This window comes from Humulus lupulus, chromosome 2 (assembly GCF_963169125.1).
Source record: "Humulus lupulus chromosome 2, drHumLupu1.1, whole genome shotgun sequence".
Classification (NCBI taxonomy): domain Eukaryota; kingdom Viridiplantae; phylum Streptophyta; class Magnoliopsida; order Rosales; family Cannabaceae; genus Humulus; species Humulus lupulus.
In genome coordinates this window covers 47847760-47862892 of record NC_084794.1, presented here as the reverse complement: position 1 = coordinate 47862892, position 15133 = coordinate 47847760, and the positions used below count along the sequence as shown (strand labels likewise).

Here is a 15133-nt window from a genome sequence, read left to right as displayed (position 1 = left end):
ATTTATTTTGATTTTTGATTTTAAAAAAATGTGCATGATATATATTAACTATAAATTCTAACAAGTAGTAAAAATACAGTTTGTCATAATGTTTGAGGCTTTCTATTTGGACAAGAACAAGAAGACATCAAACAACTCTTTCTAGCATAGGGATATGGCACAACATAAACAATATTTAATTAGTACAAACCCCCAAGGATTTCCTGAGGGAATAAAACCTGACCATTTCAAGGGCTTTTCTGAAAATATCTACAATTTGTCTATCACACTCAATATATTCTAAGACCAAAGTTTTATTTTCAACAAGATCCTTAGTGTGTCGCGACACATCATCAACCCAAAAACATTTTTCATGAGAAATTTTCAAATATTTTCCCATTCAACCTGGTTCACATTTACCAAAAGAATATTTACTTAAAATCGGTAAATCATGAACATGACTCATACTTCCAATTTTTCTCAAATTTTCACAATCCACATGATCATGTTTTTCATGACACAAATTAGTATCATTCCTTGTAATTGTGTGCCAATTGTGTGATTGAGATAATGTGTAACAATTATCAACATATTTATAACCCTTCAAAACACAATTTCTATCTTGGTCAAGCACAAAACAATTATCAAGAGAAAAATTTACAAACAAGTCTTGGTCACAAATTTGACTTATACTAGTTAGATTAGTTTTAAGTCCATCAACCAAAAGAACATTTTTCAACTTTGGTAGTCCTTCAGAATTTAGAGTGCCACTACCAAGTACCTTACAGGACTTACCATCTCCAAATGTGACTTCCCCATTTTTCAAAGTCTTGAAATCAGTGAGTATGCTTTTGTTACCTGTCATATGCCTTGAACAACCACTATAAAAAAACCAAGAGTTAGAAGCACATGTTCTAAGAAAAGTAAAGGCAGCAAGACATTTGAATTTATTTTTCTTCATCCAAACTTTCTTAGGTGGAGACCTTTTCTTCAAGGGAATTTGTCTCAAATTACCATGATGATTAAAGTATATTTTGTGAAGAAAATTCATCAAGGTAAAACATTTAGGTCGAATATGACCTTTCACTCCACAGAAATTGCAAATTGGAATAAAATGACCAGTTTTTTTATTCTCGAAATTTCAGGTCTGTTTCTCATGTGATGTAACAGATTGAAAAGATGATGCCACATGAGTTTGAGTTGTTCCTGCAGAAGGGTCAGTTGTCGAAACAATAGGAAGATTTCCATAAATATAATTTTTTTTCCTTTAGGTTTAGATCCATTTGATCCTAACCTAGAAAACTCATAAGCTTTTTGACCTGCAAGCAGAACATCATCCAAAACCATAGATCTATGATTAAGCAATTTGACACCTTTCATAATTTTATCAACTTCATTAGACAAACGATTGATTTTAAAATCTTTAGCAACAATCTCAATTTCATATTTTTTAACAACAAAGTCAAGTTCTTCATTTATCTTCTTGAGAACTTTGTTATTGTTTGCCATCAAAAAATTATCTGAAAATACTTTCAACCATTGATCATACATGTTTTTGTATGATTCTTTCAAAGAATCCTCATCAACATCGAATTCATCCGAATCACCATGGGAACCCTCATCTGTTGAAATAGTATTATTTAAACAAATAAGGTTCTCATTCACCTACACAGAAAGAGGTAAGCAAGAAAAAACAGAAGTTAAGGCAAGATTAGAATTTTCTTCCTCATCACTACTTTCAGAGTCCTGGTCACTCCAAGTGATTGCCATGACCTTCTTATTTTTCTTTAAGGTATTGGCACATTCAGCTTGAATATGTCCAAAACCTTCACACTCCCTGCATTGAATACCTTTTTTATTAGTAGATTCAAAAGGTTTTGAAAAATTATTACCTTTGGAGGATTTAGACATGTTTTTCTTGTTACCAATCTTTTTCATAAACTCCTTAAATTTTTTCGATAACAAGATCATTTCATCATCATCTTCCTCATCTGAGCTTTCCATTTTCTCTTTGGAAGATTTCAAGGCAATCGATTTCTCCTTCACAGCAATTGGTTTCTCTTGGCGGATCTTTTGATTAAGTTCAAAAGTTCGAAGAGATCCCATCAATTCCTTAACTTTCAAGGTGTCAAGGTTCTTTACCTCCTCAATGGCTGTGATCTTGGATTGAAACCTGTCAAGAAGAGATCTAACAATTTTCCTAACCAAAACAGAGTCAGACAACTTTTCTCCTAAAGCAAAATATTCATTAGCAATGTCAAGCAATTCTTCATAAAACTCAGTGAGGGTTTCTTTTTCAGACATGCGAAGGTTTTCAAATCTTGTGGTCAACATTACAAGCCTAGATCGCTTAACATCAGTGGTTCCTTCAAATTGAGTTTGAAGGATTTCCCAAGCATCTTTGGCAGACTCACAAGATGAAATCAATTTTATATAACTCTCACCAACACCATTAAAAATTGCATGTAAAGCTTTATTATTATAAATTGACAATTTATCTTCTTCATTAGACCATTCAAGTTCAGATTTCACTTGTGTCTTACCGGATTTCAAATTTGTCTCGACAGGTGGTGTCCAACCGGTCAATATTGATCTCCAAGCCCTTTCATCAAGGGATTTGATAAAAGCTTTCATCCTTACTTTACAGTATGGATAATTTGTATCATTCAACAATGGAGGGCGAGTTATAGATCCACCTTCTACAAAGATAGACATTTCATAAGGCACAAAACAAACAAAAAATACAAGATCGCACTAAGAGTTTAGTGACCCGCTCTAATACCAATTGAAATTCTGTTCTTAGTAATTACCAAATTAATTAAACCATGTGAATTAATTAAAGTGCGAAATGGTAATTAACTGTTTACACAGATTGCAGTTCTGTCGGAACAGAATCCGAAATTGTCACGACAGAAACTGAACACAATAAATCAATAGTGCAAAACAATAAAGAACACACCGAATTTTTTCAAGGTTCAGAAACCCTTTCGGATAACCTACTCCTTGGGGCCACACCCAGAGAATAAACCAATTAGTAAAGAAACAATGTGTACAAAAGCATTCACTTAAATAATGTAAGACTCCCTCTTAAATTATTGCCGCAATCTTGCTGTACTATTCTCTACGAATCTGATTTGATGAAACGCTGATTCTCTTGAACTCCCTTCAAAGAATAGCGAGTGCACACTTCCTCCCGAAGTGAGACTTAGATAAAATCCTCTCCCGAAGATCCTTATGATCACGTTCACAATAGACACTATCTGTTTACAATGGACTAAATAGATATCCACAAGTACACTCAACACTCTCACAAAGATTAAGGTGAACAAACTTAATCTCTACAAATAAAGACATTCTTCAAAATAACGTAATGTTAACAAATATTCAAAATTGAAGAGGTGCATTTTCCAAAGGCCTTGGCAAGATATTTATAGGAAATGAAATCGTCCAAGGCCATCATTTTCTGATATCTTTGAAATCAATTTTCAAATTCCTTTGATTAAGGAAATCAGCCAGCCAGATGAATTCTATGTCGACAGAAAAGGAAACTGATGAGTCAGCAATGAAATCTGTGTTATCTGGCAGAATGAACATGGTAATTTTTTTTGACCATGTTCATTTTCGATACCTTCTTTATTTCAAAATAATCTCAAGATAATTGCAAAATATATTATTACAAAATATTGATTATTTGTGATAAATAAGGTAAAAATATATTCACATTTAAAGGATGTTTTCACCCTAGAAAATCAGCTGAATAATTAGATCAAGAATCAATATGGATATGCTACTGATTTGCCTTAATAACTTTAAAATATCTTGTCTAAAATAAAGTTAGCCAATAAAGGATTTTACAAAAATATTAGGACTGGGTTCGTGTCAGTTGAAAGAGTTCCCACATATACTACATAACCAAAGTGAATTATTTTGGTTGGACTTTCAACCACAATAACATTAATGGATTAATACCGAAATGGTTATGGGATGGAACCAAAGAATCCCTGCAATATTTGGATCTCGAAAACAATTTCCTAACAGGATTTGAGCCTTCTTTAGTTTCCCATCCTTGTTTTGCATTACGTATAGTATGCCTCAGCTCAAACATGTTGCAATGGCCAATTGCAATTCCCTCACCATTAGTTGAGATTTTCTTGGCCTCACACAACAATCTCAGTGGGAAAATTCCACAAACACTTTTCAATCTGAATTTACTCGGTGCTCTTGATTTGTCTTACAACAACTTAAGTGGCTCTATTCCTCTGTGTTTGGGTAACTCTACTGATTCCCTGTCATATCTGAAGTTGAGACAGAACAACCTTCATGGGAGACTTCCACTAGTGTTCACAAAGGAAAGCAGTTTAAAGATGCTTGACTTAGGCCAGAACAAGTTTGCGGGTCAGCTTCCAAGGTCATTGAAAAACTGTACAATGCTAACGTACATTGATGTTAGTAGTAATCAAATATATGATTCTTACCCTTTTTGGTTGGGAAATCTTCAGTATTTGAAAGTTCTCATTCTACGTTTCAACAGATTCCACGGGATAATAAAACGAGACTCTAAAATGGATTACAATTTTACAAGCTTGCAGATTATAGACCTCTCTCACAATCATTTCAATGGAGAAATCCCTTCAAACTACTTCAAAAGTTTGAAGTCCATAATATCTTTGGGCATGCAGAGACTGACGTATATGGAAGAAGACAAGCATTTATCAATTGAATCTGCGGTTGGGTGGGGAGATTCCATTACTCATTTACATTAACGAACAAAGGTACACAGAGAGAGTATGAGAAGATCCAAACCTTTCTCACCACCATTGATCTTTCCAGCAAGAGATTCGAAGGACAAATTCTGAGCAGTATCGTGCATTTGTAGGTTCTTTACTCGCTCAACCTTTCCAATAATGTTCTCAACGGCATAATCCCGCCACCATTGGGGAACATTTCAATGATCGAGTCTTTTGACCTGTCTTATAACAGGCTCTCAGGAAAGATTCCTCTACAGTTGGCGAAGCTCAGCTTCCTTTCATCATTGGACGTTTCCTACAACAGTCTTAATGGCCTCATACCAAAGGGACCACAATTCAACACTTTTGGCATTAGATCATTTGATGGAAATTGGGGTTTGTGCGGGATGCCATTATTGAGAAAGTTTGATAGTTCAAAGATCTCGTCTAGAATTGCAGAAGTTGAAGATTCAGTGTTTGGATTTGGTTGGAGAGTGGTTTTAGTTGGACATTCATTTGGCTTTGCTACTGGGATATGGTTGGGTTTAGCTTCACTCCATGGAAACATATGCCAAAATTTACTACATAAATAATTTAACTTTTTGTAACAGTATTTTGACAAATTATATTTTATATTTGTATTTTGCAAAATAATTTAAATAGAAATTTATATTCAAATTTTGATGAACAAAAATTAATACCAGAGTGGTCTTTAATCTTTGGGCACATAATAAACTAGTTACCAGTATTACAACGGTTATTAATCTCTACATATATTAATTGATATGCGGGTAAAATATGCATCATTATATTAATGTAATATGTGATGAATGAATGTATGATTGATGAATGTTTGTTCTTAAGAGTTGTTAACTATATGGTGTTTTGGGTTTAGGAAATGTTCTTAATTTTTTTTTCTAGATCTACAAAATTGTAAGCCATATGGGGCATAGGATTTTTGTAATTTAATTTTCTACACGTGTAAAATTATTTTTCAAAGGTTGTAATCCGAGCCCCAAAGCTGCCCGAGGACACCTGGGCGCACTCACACCTCCAGCGCACCCATGTTGCATGTGCCTGGTGCCACAGCACCCCTGCCTCGCTCCCCTATCGCACACCACTGGCTCCCCGGCTGCCCCTGCCTCATCTACCTTGTGCACTTGCTGCACCCACTGTGCCCTTGTTGCCCACACCAAGCCAAGCCCAATAAATTGCAAATTTTCATTGCCTAGCTCCTCACAAAATTCCTAACGCATTGGATATTTCCTTGAATTTGTGGGTTTGACTCAAGTTGTTAATTATGATTTAAAAATTCTAATTAAATTTTAAATTTAGTGGCCGAAGTTCAAAATAGGCCTAAATGACTAATTATGCTTTATTTAGCCAAGTTCAATATGTTTAAATGATTGTTTAAAAATCATTGAAGTTATTTATAATTCAAAATTAGGCTTGATGACGTAAAAATAATAGAATCCCAAAAGATGGAGCTGCAGATTCTACATGAAGCCTTGGTTTTATTTTTCTTTTATTTTGTAATTTTATGCAAGTGTTATAATTTTTCTAGAAATACCCAAAACACCCGGCTCGCATTTATTTATTTATTTAAATGTTTGAATGTATTAAATATGTTTAATAACATTATCATGCGTTGTAACATGTCATACATATTACCCATACAATATCTAATTAAAGCATGCATCTCTTACGAGTAGTAACATGTTGTGATTAGGAACAACCTATTTGATTATATTATTTTATTAGATGATTCGTATAATAAATCTAGTACAAGGCATTGAATTGATTTTAAGTGTTAATTTCAAACATAGTTCATGATTAATTTTATTATATAGGCAAATGATATTCTTAATAATTAGAGCATTTATAGACTAGATAGTTTAAGGGTTTATTTAGTAGATTAATTTAATTTTGTTTAATGTTTAAATGCTTAATGAGATTAGTAATTAATAGAATATCATTTGGTAAATTAATTGGATTAATTTAATTAATTAAAAAGCTTAGGATGTTTTGAGAAAACATATATTCTAAAATAGTGAGTGGGAGAAGGAGATGTAGCAATAACTCCTATGGTCTCCATTGTTAGTTACCACCGACGTTTCATGGAATGAGTTTCGAGGCGCCTTTGTTTGTGTCCCCCTAAGGAAAGTTTCTGACTATGTTATTATTCAATGTTCACTCTTTATCTATAAGAATAGGATTGATTGATGTATTTCAAGTTTAACTGACCCTATGGCACGCTCTTGAGTTAATAAGTCGTTAATCTAAATTAATGGGTTACACTCACAAATGTTGATTAGGCTTTCGAGCGGACTAATCAATCTTGACCATATAAGCATTTGTTTGTAAGTCAAAAGAGAAAATAGTTGATTTTAAGTTTTCACTTATGAATTTGAGAATTTTCTCAAAATTAATTTGAGGTTATTCTGACCTGCCCTAAGGCTAGTCCATTAATTGTCAAATTAATTTATCACGGAATTAGTAATAATTATTTTTATGTGTTATTTGAATTTGTTGCATTCATGCATCATATTTACTATTCTAAAATTAATTATATTCATTGTATGTGACAAAATCATTTTTGTATTATTTATTTATTTAAGCAATCATGTCATCTAATATAAATACCCTTTATGCATTCCTCGAAACCCTTACATTTGATCTAAATGACATGCATTACTGGTTTTCGGGAATGACGATCGTTCACAAAACTAAGAAGTTAATGAATGCAGTTATTGAAGAGCCCTGTCAGTTCCATCCTTTTCACATGGCTATGAAGAACATGAAAAATATAGTGATTGGAGTAAGTCCAATAATTTGGCTCGTTATTGATTGCTTTATATCTTGTCTGACGAAATGGCTGATACAACTGGAAGGATTCCTCTTTGGATAATAGGTACTGTAGCTATGATAGGAAAATGTATACATATAAAGAACGTCTATGAAATATGGCACTCGATAATAGACAAAGCTGAAGAAGTTGCTAGGTCTAATCGTTTGAAAGAAATGAAGGTAAATATTATTTACATATATTTTTCTAGTGATTATTGTACTCACACATGCCACTAACTATATTCTTTGTCATTTGTTCTTCATCGCAATCTTTCGAGAAAGAGGTTAACTATGCCCCAAAAGCTGGATAGAGATGGAGTTTGATTGTAATTTTTATTTAGAATTTTATTTTTGTTATGAATAATTTTAAAATTTTAGTTTGTTTTTGGTTTAGAGATTTTAGATTTCCATTTCAAGCAAGAAAACTAATGTTTAGAGATTTTTAGTTTATGATTAGTAATATGATCATTAATTAGGAAATTTTTTGTTTCTATGTTGTATGAACAAGATTTTGATATTTTTTTCAATAATAATTTGATTGTTATCCCAATATCTTGTCTTGAAATCTGTCATGCAAAATCCAAAGATGGGTTGTATAAGCTGAAGGCAAAAGAACGATCATTCTACAACTCTGAAATGTTTAAAGTTGCTAACCCAAGATCTATTAAACGTCAAGAGACTGATTCCGATATTGAAACATAACTATGACACTTAAGATTGGGTCCAGGAATTCAATCCCAACTCACTGCACCTGGAGCATTACATTATTAGACATGGTTAGATCAATGATGAGTTATTAATCATTGCCACTGTCGATCTGGGGCAATGCAATTCAATGTGAAATGTACATATTAAATGTTGCTTCGTCCAAGTCTATCCAGAAGATATCTTTAGAACTATAGTATGGTACTAAACCTAGTTTATACAATTTACGTATTTGGGGGTGTCCAACATAAGTGTTGAAAGGAAAGTCTGGAAAGTTGGAATCATGCACTGAATTGTGAATGTTTGTAGGGTATTCCAAAAAGAATAAAGGTGGTATATTTTATTGTAATGCCTTGGGTAACCAAGACCGTTACACTGTGTATTTTGAAATAGTGCAAGACTTGCCAATTAAGTCGTTTGAACATAAATGTGATTCTAAAGTCCACTAATAGGTTAGGGTTAAAAGATTTTGATCATGAACGGTTAATTTTCATTAAAGCAAATGTTTGGTACATGGGATCTCAAAAATATGGTATAAGTGGTAAATACAACTCCTAAAAGTTGATACAACAAAATCCAGTCTAATGGAAAAATACAAATTTAGGGCTCTATTCCTGTAACTTTTCCTTGGCCATGGCGGTCAAGCAGCTGACAATGTACACTCTGCCCCTAGAGCTCTCCAACTCATGTTTGGTATAATTTCCCTTTGACTTTACCTGCACCATGTAGCACTCGTGAGTCAAGGCCCAACAAGAAAACCATAAACAGCAAACACATATAGCAGTAGTAGCATTCAATCAACCTTAATCCAATTAATTCAATAACTCATCAGAGTACAAGAATTAAGGTAACAATAAACATGTATTTTAAAGCATATATTTCAATTAGCAATACAAATGTTCAAGAATTAAGCTAACAATAAACATGTATCTTAAGATGAGCCCTTTGTTTATCTAACTGACCCCGACTCGCTTAGGCCGAGCTGCGTTCAGTATGCTTATCATCAGCCCTGACACCTTTAGGTCGTACTTTCATATAATGCATAACAACCATACAATCACACAATACATATATTCAATTACTGGGAACCTCATTCCCGTTCACAACCATATGGGTGCAGTTTTCTTACCTCGATTCCCGAGCAATAAATTAATAGTGGCCCCGAGCACGATCCTCAGTCGTAAGCCCTAACGGTAATCCTAGTCATGTATAACAATGGATAATTATCAATCTCTAATTCAAATAAATGTTTAGGAAACAAAATCTAGCCTCAGAAACCATGAATACAACAAAACTGGTAGCAGAATTAGTCCCGAGCGCTTAGGTTTGAATCCCTGAGCCTAAAACCTTAGCTTCCCATTAATTCCTATTTAGGGCTGTGACTTGCCCCTAAAGGTCATGGCCCGCCCCTTAGATAGGGGCCCAACCCTCCTAGCTGGAGGGCACATGCCACGACTTGTACTCTTTAAGCACGCAGGTCGCGGCGCCTAAAGAACAGGGCCACGATCTGAGGCCCCAAACCCAGAAATTCCCTCCTTTTCTCAAAATTTCCCTCGAGCCTTGACCTTAAAATCAAACCTAAACCTTCAGCCAAACCTACATTCAAGCCCATAACTCCTATACTTATATCCTAAACATTATATTCAGTCCATAAACAATTCCTTACTCCCCTCTAACACCCAAAATTAGACCTAATAACAACCATGTTCATGCAAGCTCTAAGTCTCAATATTATTCCAACATAATTTAGTAATCAAAGGTTAGATTTTTACCTGAATTGATAGTCTAAACTCCTCTGAAACCTTGGTCCGACCTTAGCTTTGATTTTCCCCAGCTTGAACCAACCCAAATCCAGCTTAAACCTTGAATTCTCCAATTTTTTTTCTTAGCTTCAGGACACAAGAAGAGAGAGTAAGGGTACATGAGTGAGAGGGAGTATTCTATGAGGTTCCTTAGAGATTTTTGGTGGTTTCCTAACCCAGCTGATCAAATATCCTAATCAAAAGACTAAAATATCCTTCAAGACAACCCAACCCTTTAATTGTTCTAGGGGTAAAATAGTAATTTCCTCGATCCCGCTAACTCCTCGTCATCCTACGTATTTTCAATTAATCCTGTTGTGCCCTAATAATTACCAAATACTTATTCATTATTTAATAAATCCCAAATATATTCTCTAAATTCTCAAAATATCCCTAGGCTCCCCCGAACCCGGTATTAAACCCCACTATGAATATTCCGCTAATCCGCTCACTAGGATCCCCTCAAACCATATAATGTATATATATCCACATAATAATATGGTATCAACCATTTATCACATATAATTACATTTATGCCCTTAACGGGCCAAAATTACAAATATGCCCTTATAAACAATAAAGAGCTCACATGCATATCTAATACTCATAAACATGAATATAATATATTCACATAATCATATTAATTATGCAAGCCACATAGTCAAGCATTTAACCAATTAAACACACACATATATCAAATTATGCCCTCCCCACATGCTAATCCAAGCACTAAACCCTATTAGCATTTTTTGGTCGCTACAACTATCCCCTCCTACTGAGAATTTCATCCTTGAACTTTACCTAAATAAATCAGGATACTGGTCCGGCATAGCTGACTCAAGCTCCCAAGTCGCTTCCTAGACCTATTATTCCTCCATAATACTTTAACTAGAGGAATCGTCTTGTTCGGTAGAACCTTGTCTTTTCTGTCTAGGACCTGTACCGGTCGTTCCTCATATGACAAATCTATATGTACCTCCAGATCCTCATATCTCAACACATGAGTCGTATTTGAGGGGTGCTTCCAAAGCATAGAGATGTGGAATACGTCATGAACTCCTGATAATGATGGTGGCAGAGCTGATCTATAGGCTACCTGTATGATCCTCTCTAGGATCTCAAAAGGTTCTATGAATCTAGGGCTCAACTTGCCCTTTTCCCAAACCTCTTCACCCCTCGGAATGTTGAAACTCGCAGAAACACGTGGTCCCCTACCTGGTACTCCACGTCCCTACGCTTGGGATCAACATAGCTTTTCTATCTATTCTACGAAGTGAGCATTCGAGCTCGGATCTTCTCAATAGATTCGTTAGTCTTCTGAACCATCTCCGGTCCCAAATACATTCTTTCACCCATCTCATCCCAATATATGGGCGATCTATATCTCCTTCCATATAACATCTCGTATGGAGCTACTCCAATCATTATTTGATAATTGTTGTTGTACGAAAACTCCATGACCCCTCGAAGTCTAACACACACGCTCTAAGCATGTCTTCAAATAACTGAATTGTCTTTTCAGACTGTCCATCTGTCTAAGGATGAAAGGTTGTACTGAACTTCAACTGAGTCCCCATAGCCTTCTGCAAACCATCCCAAAACTTGGAGGTAAATATGGGATCCCAGTCCGATACTATAGATTTAGGAACCCCATGGAGACATACAATCTCCCTCATGTACAACTCTGCATACTGATCGACAATATAGGTTGTCCTCATTGGTAGAAAATGAGCTGGCTTGGTGTATCTGTCCATTTTCACCTGCACTGAGTCATGTAGCCCCACTATCTTGGGTAAACCTTTCACAAAATCCATGGTAATGTTTTCCCACTTCCACTCAGGAATACTCAAAGGCTATAACAATCCCACTGGTCGCTAATGCTCAACCTTCACCTGCTGACAGGTTAAATGCTTAGCCACGTACTAAACTTCGTCCTTCTTAATCCCAGGCTACCAATATAAAGTCTATAGTTCTTGATACATCTTCGTGGTGCTTGGATGGAGTGAGTATGGTGTAGTATGGGATTCGTCAAGTATCTATTGCCTGATACCCATATCCATCGGCACACATAACTGATCCTTGTACCGTAGTAAACCAGTCTCTGAAATAGAATAATCCTTATCCACTCAAGCTCTCTTCACAGTTATCAGTCTTGTTGAACCTTTGTTGCTTCTGGGTCAGGTTGGTGAGCAGAGTGGCTATCTTAGAAAAGCCCTCTACAAACCTTCGATAATAACCTGCTAATCCCAGAAAGCTTCTTACCTCTGATGCGTTCTTCGGTCTTGGCCAATCCTTCACAGCCTCTACCTTAGATGGGTCTACTGCAACTCCATCCTTGGATACAATGTGCCCGAGGAATGCTACTTGCGAAGGCCAAAATTCACACTTCTTGAACTTGGTGTAAAGTTGATGCTCCTTTAGTCGCAACAAGATCAACCTTAAATGTTTTCCGTGCTCGACTTCGTCCTTTGAGTACACCAAGATGTCGTCGATGAATACTACGATGAAGTTATCCAAGTAGTCCTTAAAGACCCTATTCATTAAATCCATAAATATGGCTGGAGCGTTGGTAAGAGCGAAAGACATAACTAAAAACTTGTAATGCCCATAACGAGTTCTAAAGGCTATCTTGGGAATATCCTCTCCTCGTACCTTCAGCTGATGATACCTGGACCGTAAATCGATCTTTGAGAACACGGTTGCTCCTCGGAGTTGATCAAACAAGTTGTCAATCCGGGTCAGCGGGTACTTATTCTTAATCGTCACCTTATTCCACTCGCAGTAATCTATGCACATCCGCATACTTCCGTCCTTCTTCTTCACAAATAGAACTGGTGCTCCCCATGGAAAATGGCTTGGTCTAATGAAACCCAAGTCTAAGAGTACTTGTAGCTGCGTCTTTAACTCCTTGACTTCGGTAGGTGCCATCCGGTATGGTGCCTTGGTGATAGGCTCGGTGCCTGGTACTAATTCAATTGTGAAGTCAATTTCTCGAGTCGGCGGCAACCCTGGTAAGTCATCAAGAAATACTTCTGGAAATTCCTTTACAGTGTGAATGTCTCTAACTTTTAGTGGTGTTTCCTTTACCACATCTGTGACGCTGGCTAAGAATGCTTGACATCCTTTTTCTATCATCCTCTAAGCTTTGAGAGACGATATAAGCAGTGTGCGTAATCCTGAAACTTATCCCATAAAGCATAATCTCTAGCTGTCAGGAGCCTTGAACGTCACTTTCTTGCATTTGCAGTCGATGGTTGTGCCATGGCTTGCTAGCCAATCCATGGCTAGTATCACGTCGAAGTCTTTTCTCTCTAGTTCTATTAGGTCTCCTTCTAGTTCTACTTCCTCAATCTTGATTGGTATGCCTTGTACTATCCGTGATGATAGGACTACTTTGCCCGAAGGCAACTCTGTTACAAACCTAGTTCTAAATCTTTCATAAGGTTTGTCTAGTTTTTCTATCATTCCTAACGAGATGTACAAATGAGTGGCTCCTGAATCAAATAATATAGAACATACATTATTATGGATAAAAACCTGACCTGTAACTACTTTGTTGCTAGCATCAGCTTCTCCTTGGGTTAAGGCAAAAACCCTGGCAGGATCCATCTTGTCTTCCCTTTTTCCCTCTGGCTTGAGCTGGGGACACTGCCTCTTTTGGTGACCTTCCTGACCACAGTTGAAGCATCCCTTGGTGTTTGCATGACACTTACTAGGATGTTTCTCTTGGCACTTAGAACATTGTGGGTATTCTACATAACCTGACCGATTACCTCCATTGTTCGTTCGTGCCCTTTTATCGTTGTCGGATTGCTTGTTGTAAGGATGCTTTCTTTTCTGAACATTATTGTTGCTAGACTGATTGATGTTGTTGTTGTGGTTGTTGTTCTGACCATCCTGAAGTTGACTTGGCTGTTTAGGCTCAGGCTTACTGGCCTCCTCTTTACTAACATTCGCCTGTAGCCTTTCTACTTCTATTTTCGTTTCTAGAACATCGGCATAGGTAGTATTTCCCGGGTTCGCTAACTTAACCCTTAGCTCAATCTTTGGTCGTAGTCCTCTAATGAACATGGTCACCCTCAGAAAGTCAGTTGAAACCATTTCTGGTGCAAACTTGGCTAATCGATCGAACTGCCGAGCATACTCTGCTACTGATAAGTTCCCTTGCTTCAGACCAGCGGACTCCTGAACCCTTGAAGCGATGACTGCCAAATTCTAGTACTTTTTGTGGAACAGCTCAAAAAATTTGGTCCAAGTCATGGTGGTGACATCGTGAGTCTGCTAAACTAAGTCCCACCATATTCTAGCATCTTTTTTGAGCATAGACGAAATACAGGATATGCAGTCTGCATTGCGGAGATTCATGTGCTCTAGGATCAGCTCCACATTTCTGAGCCATTCTTCCGCCTCGAAGGGGTCTGTTGTCCCTTCAAAATTCGAAGCGCGTTGCTTAAAAGACCACTCGTAGATTGGCTCCGTGTGTTGAGCTGGGTATGACACATAGTTCGCCATTGGCCATCCCCCATATGGACCAACTTGTTGGGGTGCTAGAGGCATTTGCTGAGGCTGTGGTTATGACGGAGGCTGAGTTTGAGGCTGAGCCTGTTGTCGCTGTTGCTGCAGTAATTCCTCAACTTGCTATGATAGTCTGGAAATTTCTGCAGTGTTGTCGATTGGTGGTTGTGGCGGCAGTGCACTTTGGTTGGCAACAACACGCACTCCCCTTCTACGAATTGGAGGGCTTCACTTCTCTCAGTGGCAGCGTTGGAGGAAATGGGATTGGTGCAAGCAGACCTTCTAAGCGACATCTTCAACGGAGTTCTAACAGTTAAGAAAAACATGTTAGAACTTACCTTAATAGGCTCTAAGGCAAAAACTTAATCTAAGCAAACATAACTCGGACCTATTAATTATGACTTCTTATGAAAATGATATAAGTCTTCTTTATCATTAGAGTGGGTTTCTATACTTAGAAAAATAAGTCATCTTTATTATTTTCTAAGTCTGTTTCTAATCATCCTATATGACTAAATTCTCAGTCTCGAAACTCCTCGTTGTTCCAAAGTTAACCAT

At 36.6% G+C, this 15133-nt stretch overlaps 1 protein-coding gene across 1 annotated transcript; it reads left to right on the top strand.

Moving 5' to 3' along the window:
- Positions 1-4082: 4082 nt before the first annotated feature.
- Positions 4083-5299, top strand: LOC133814213 (receptor like protein 22-like). Its single transcript, XM_062247206.1, has 2 exons — positions 4083-4706; positions 4856-5299. Exons 1-2 carry the CDS (start codon positions 4083-4085, stop codon positions 5297-5299), a joined length of 1068 nt encoding a protein of 355 aa, XP_062103190.1.
- Positions 5300-15133: the final 9834 nt, after the last annotated feature.

Excerpts from the sequence above, each read along its gene's own strand:
- LOC133814213 (XM_062247206.1), top strand. The coding sequence starts at position 4,083 with ATGTTGCAATGGCCAATTGCAATTCCCTCACCATTAGTTGAGATTTTC. Across the intron at positions 4,707-4,855 it reads ATTTATCAATTGAATCTGCG|GTTCTTTACTCGCTCAACCT; the intron begins GTTGGGTGGGGA and ends GTGCATTTGTAG.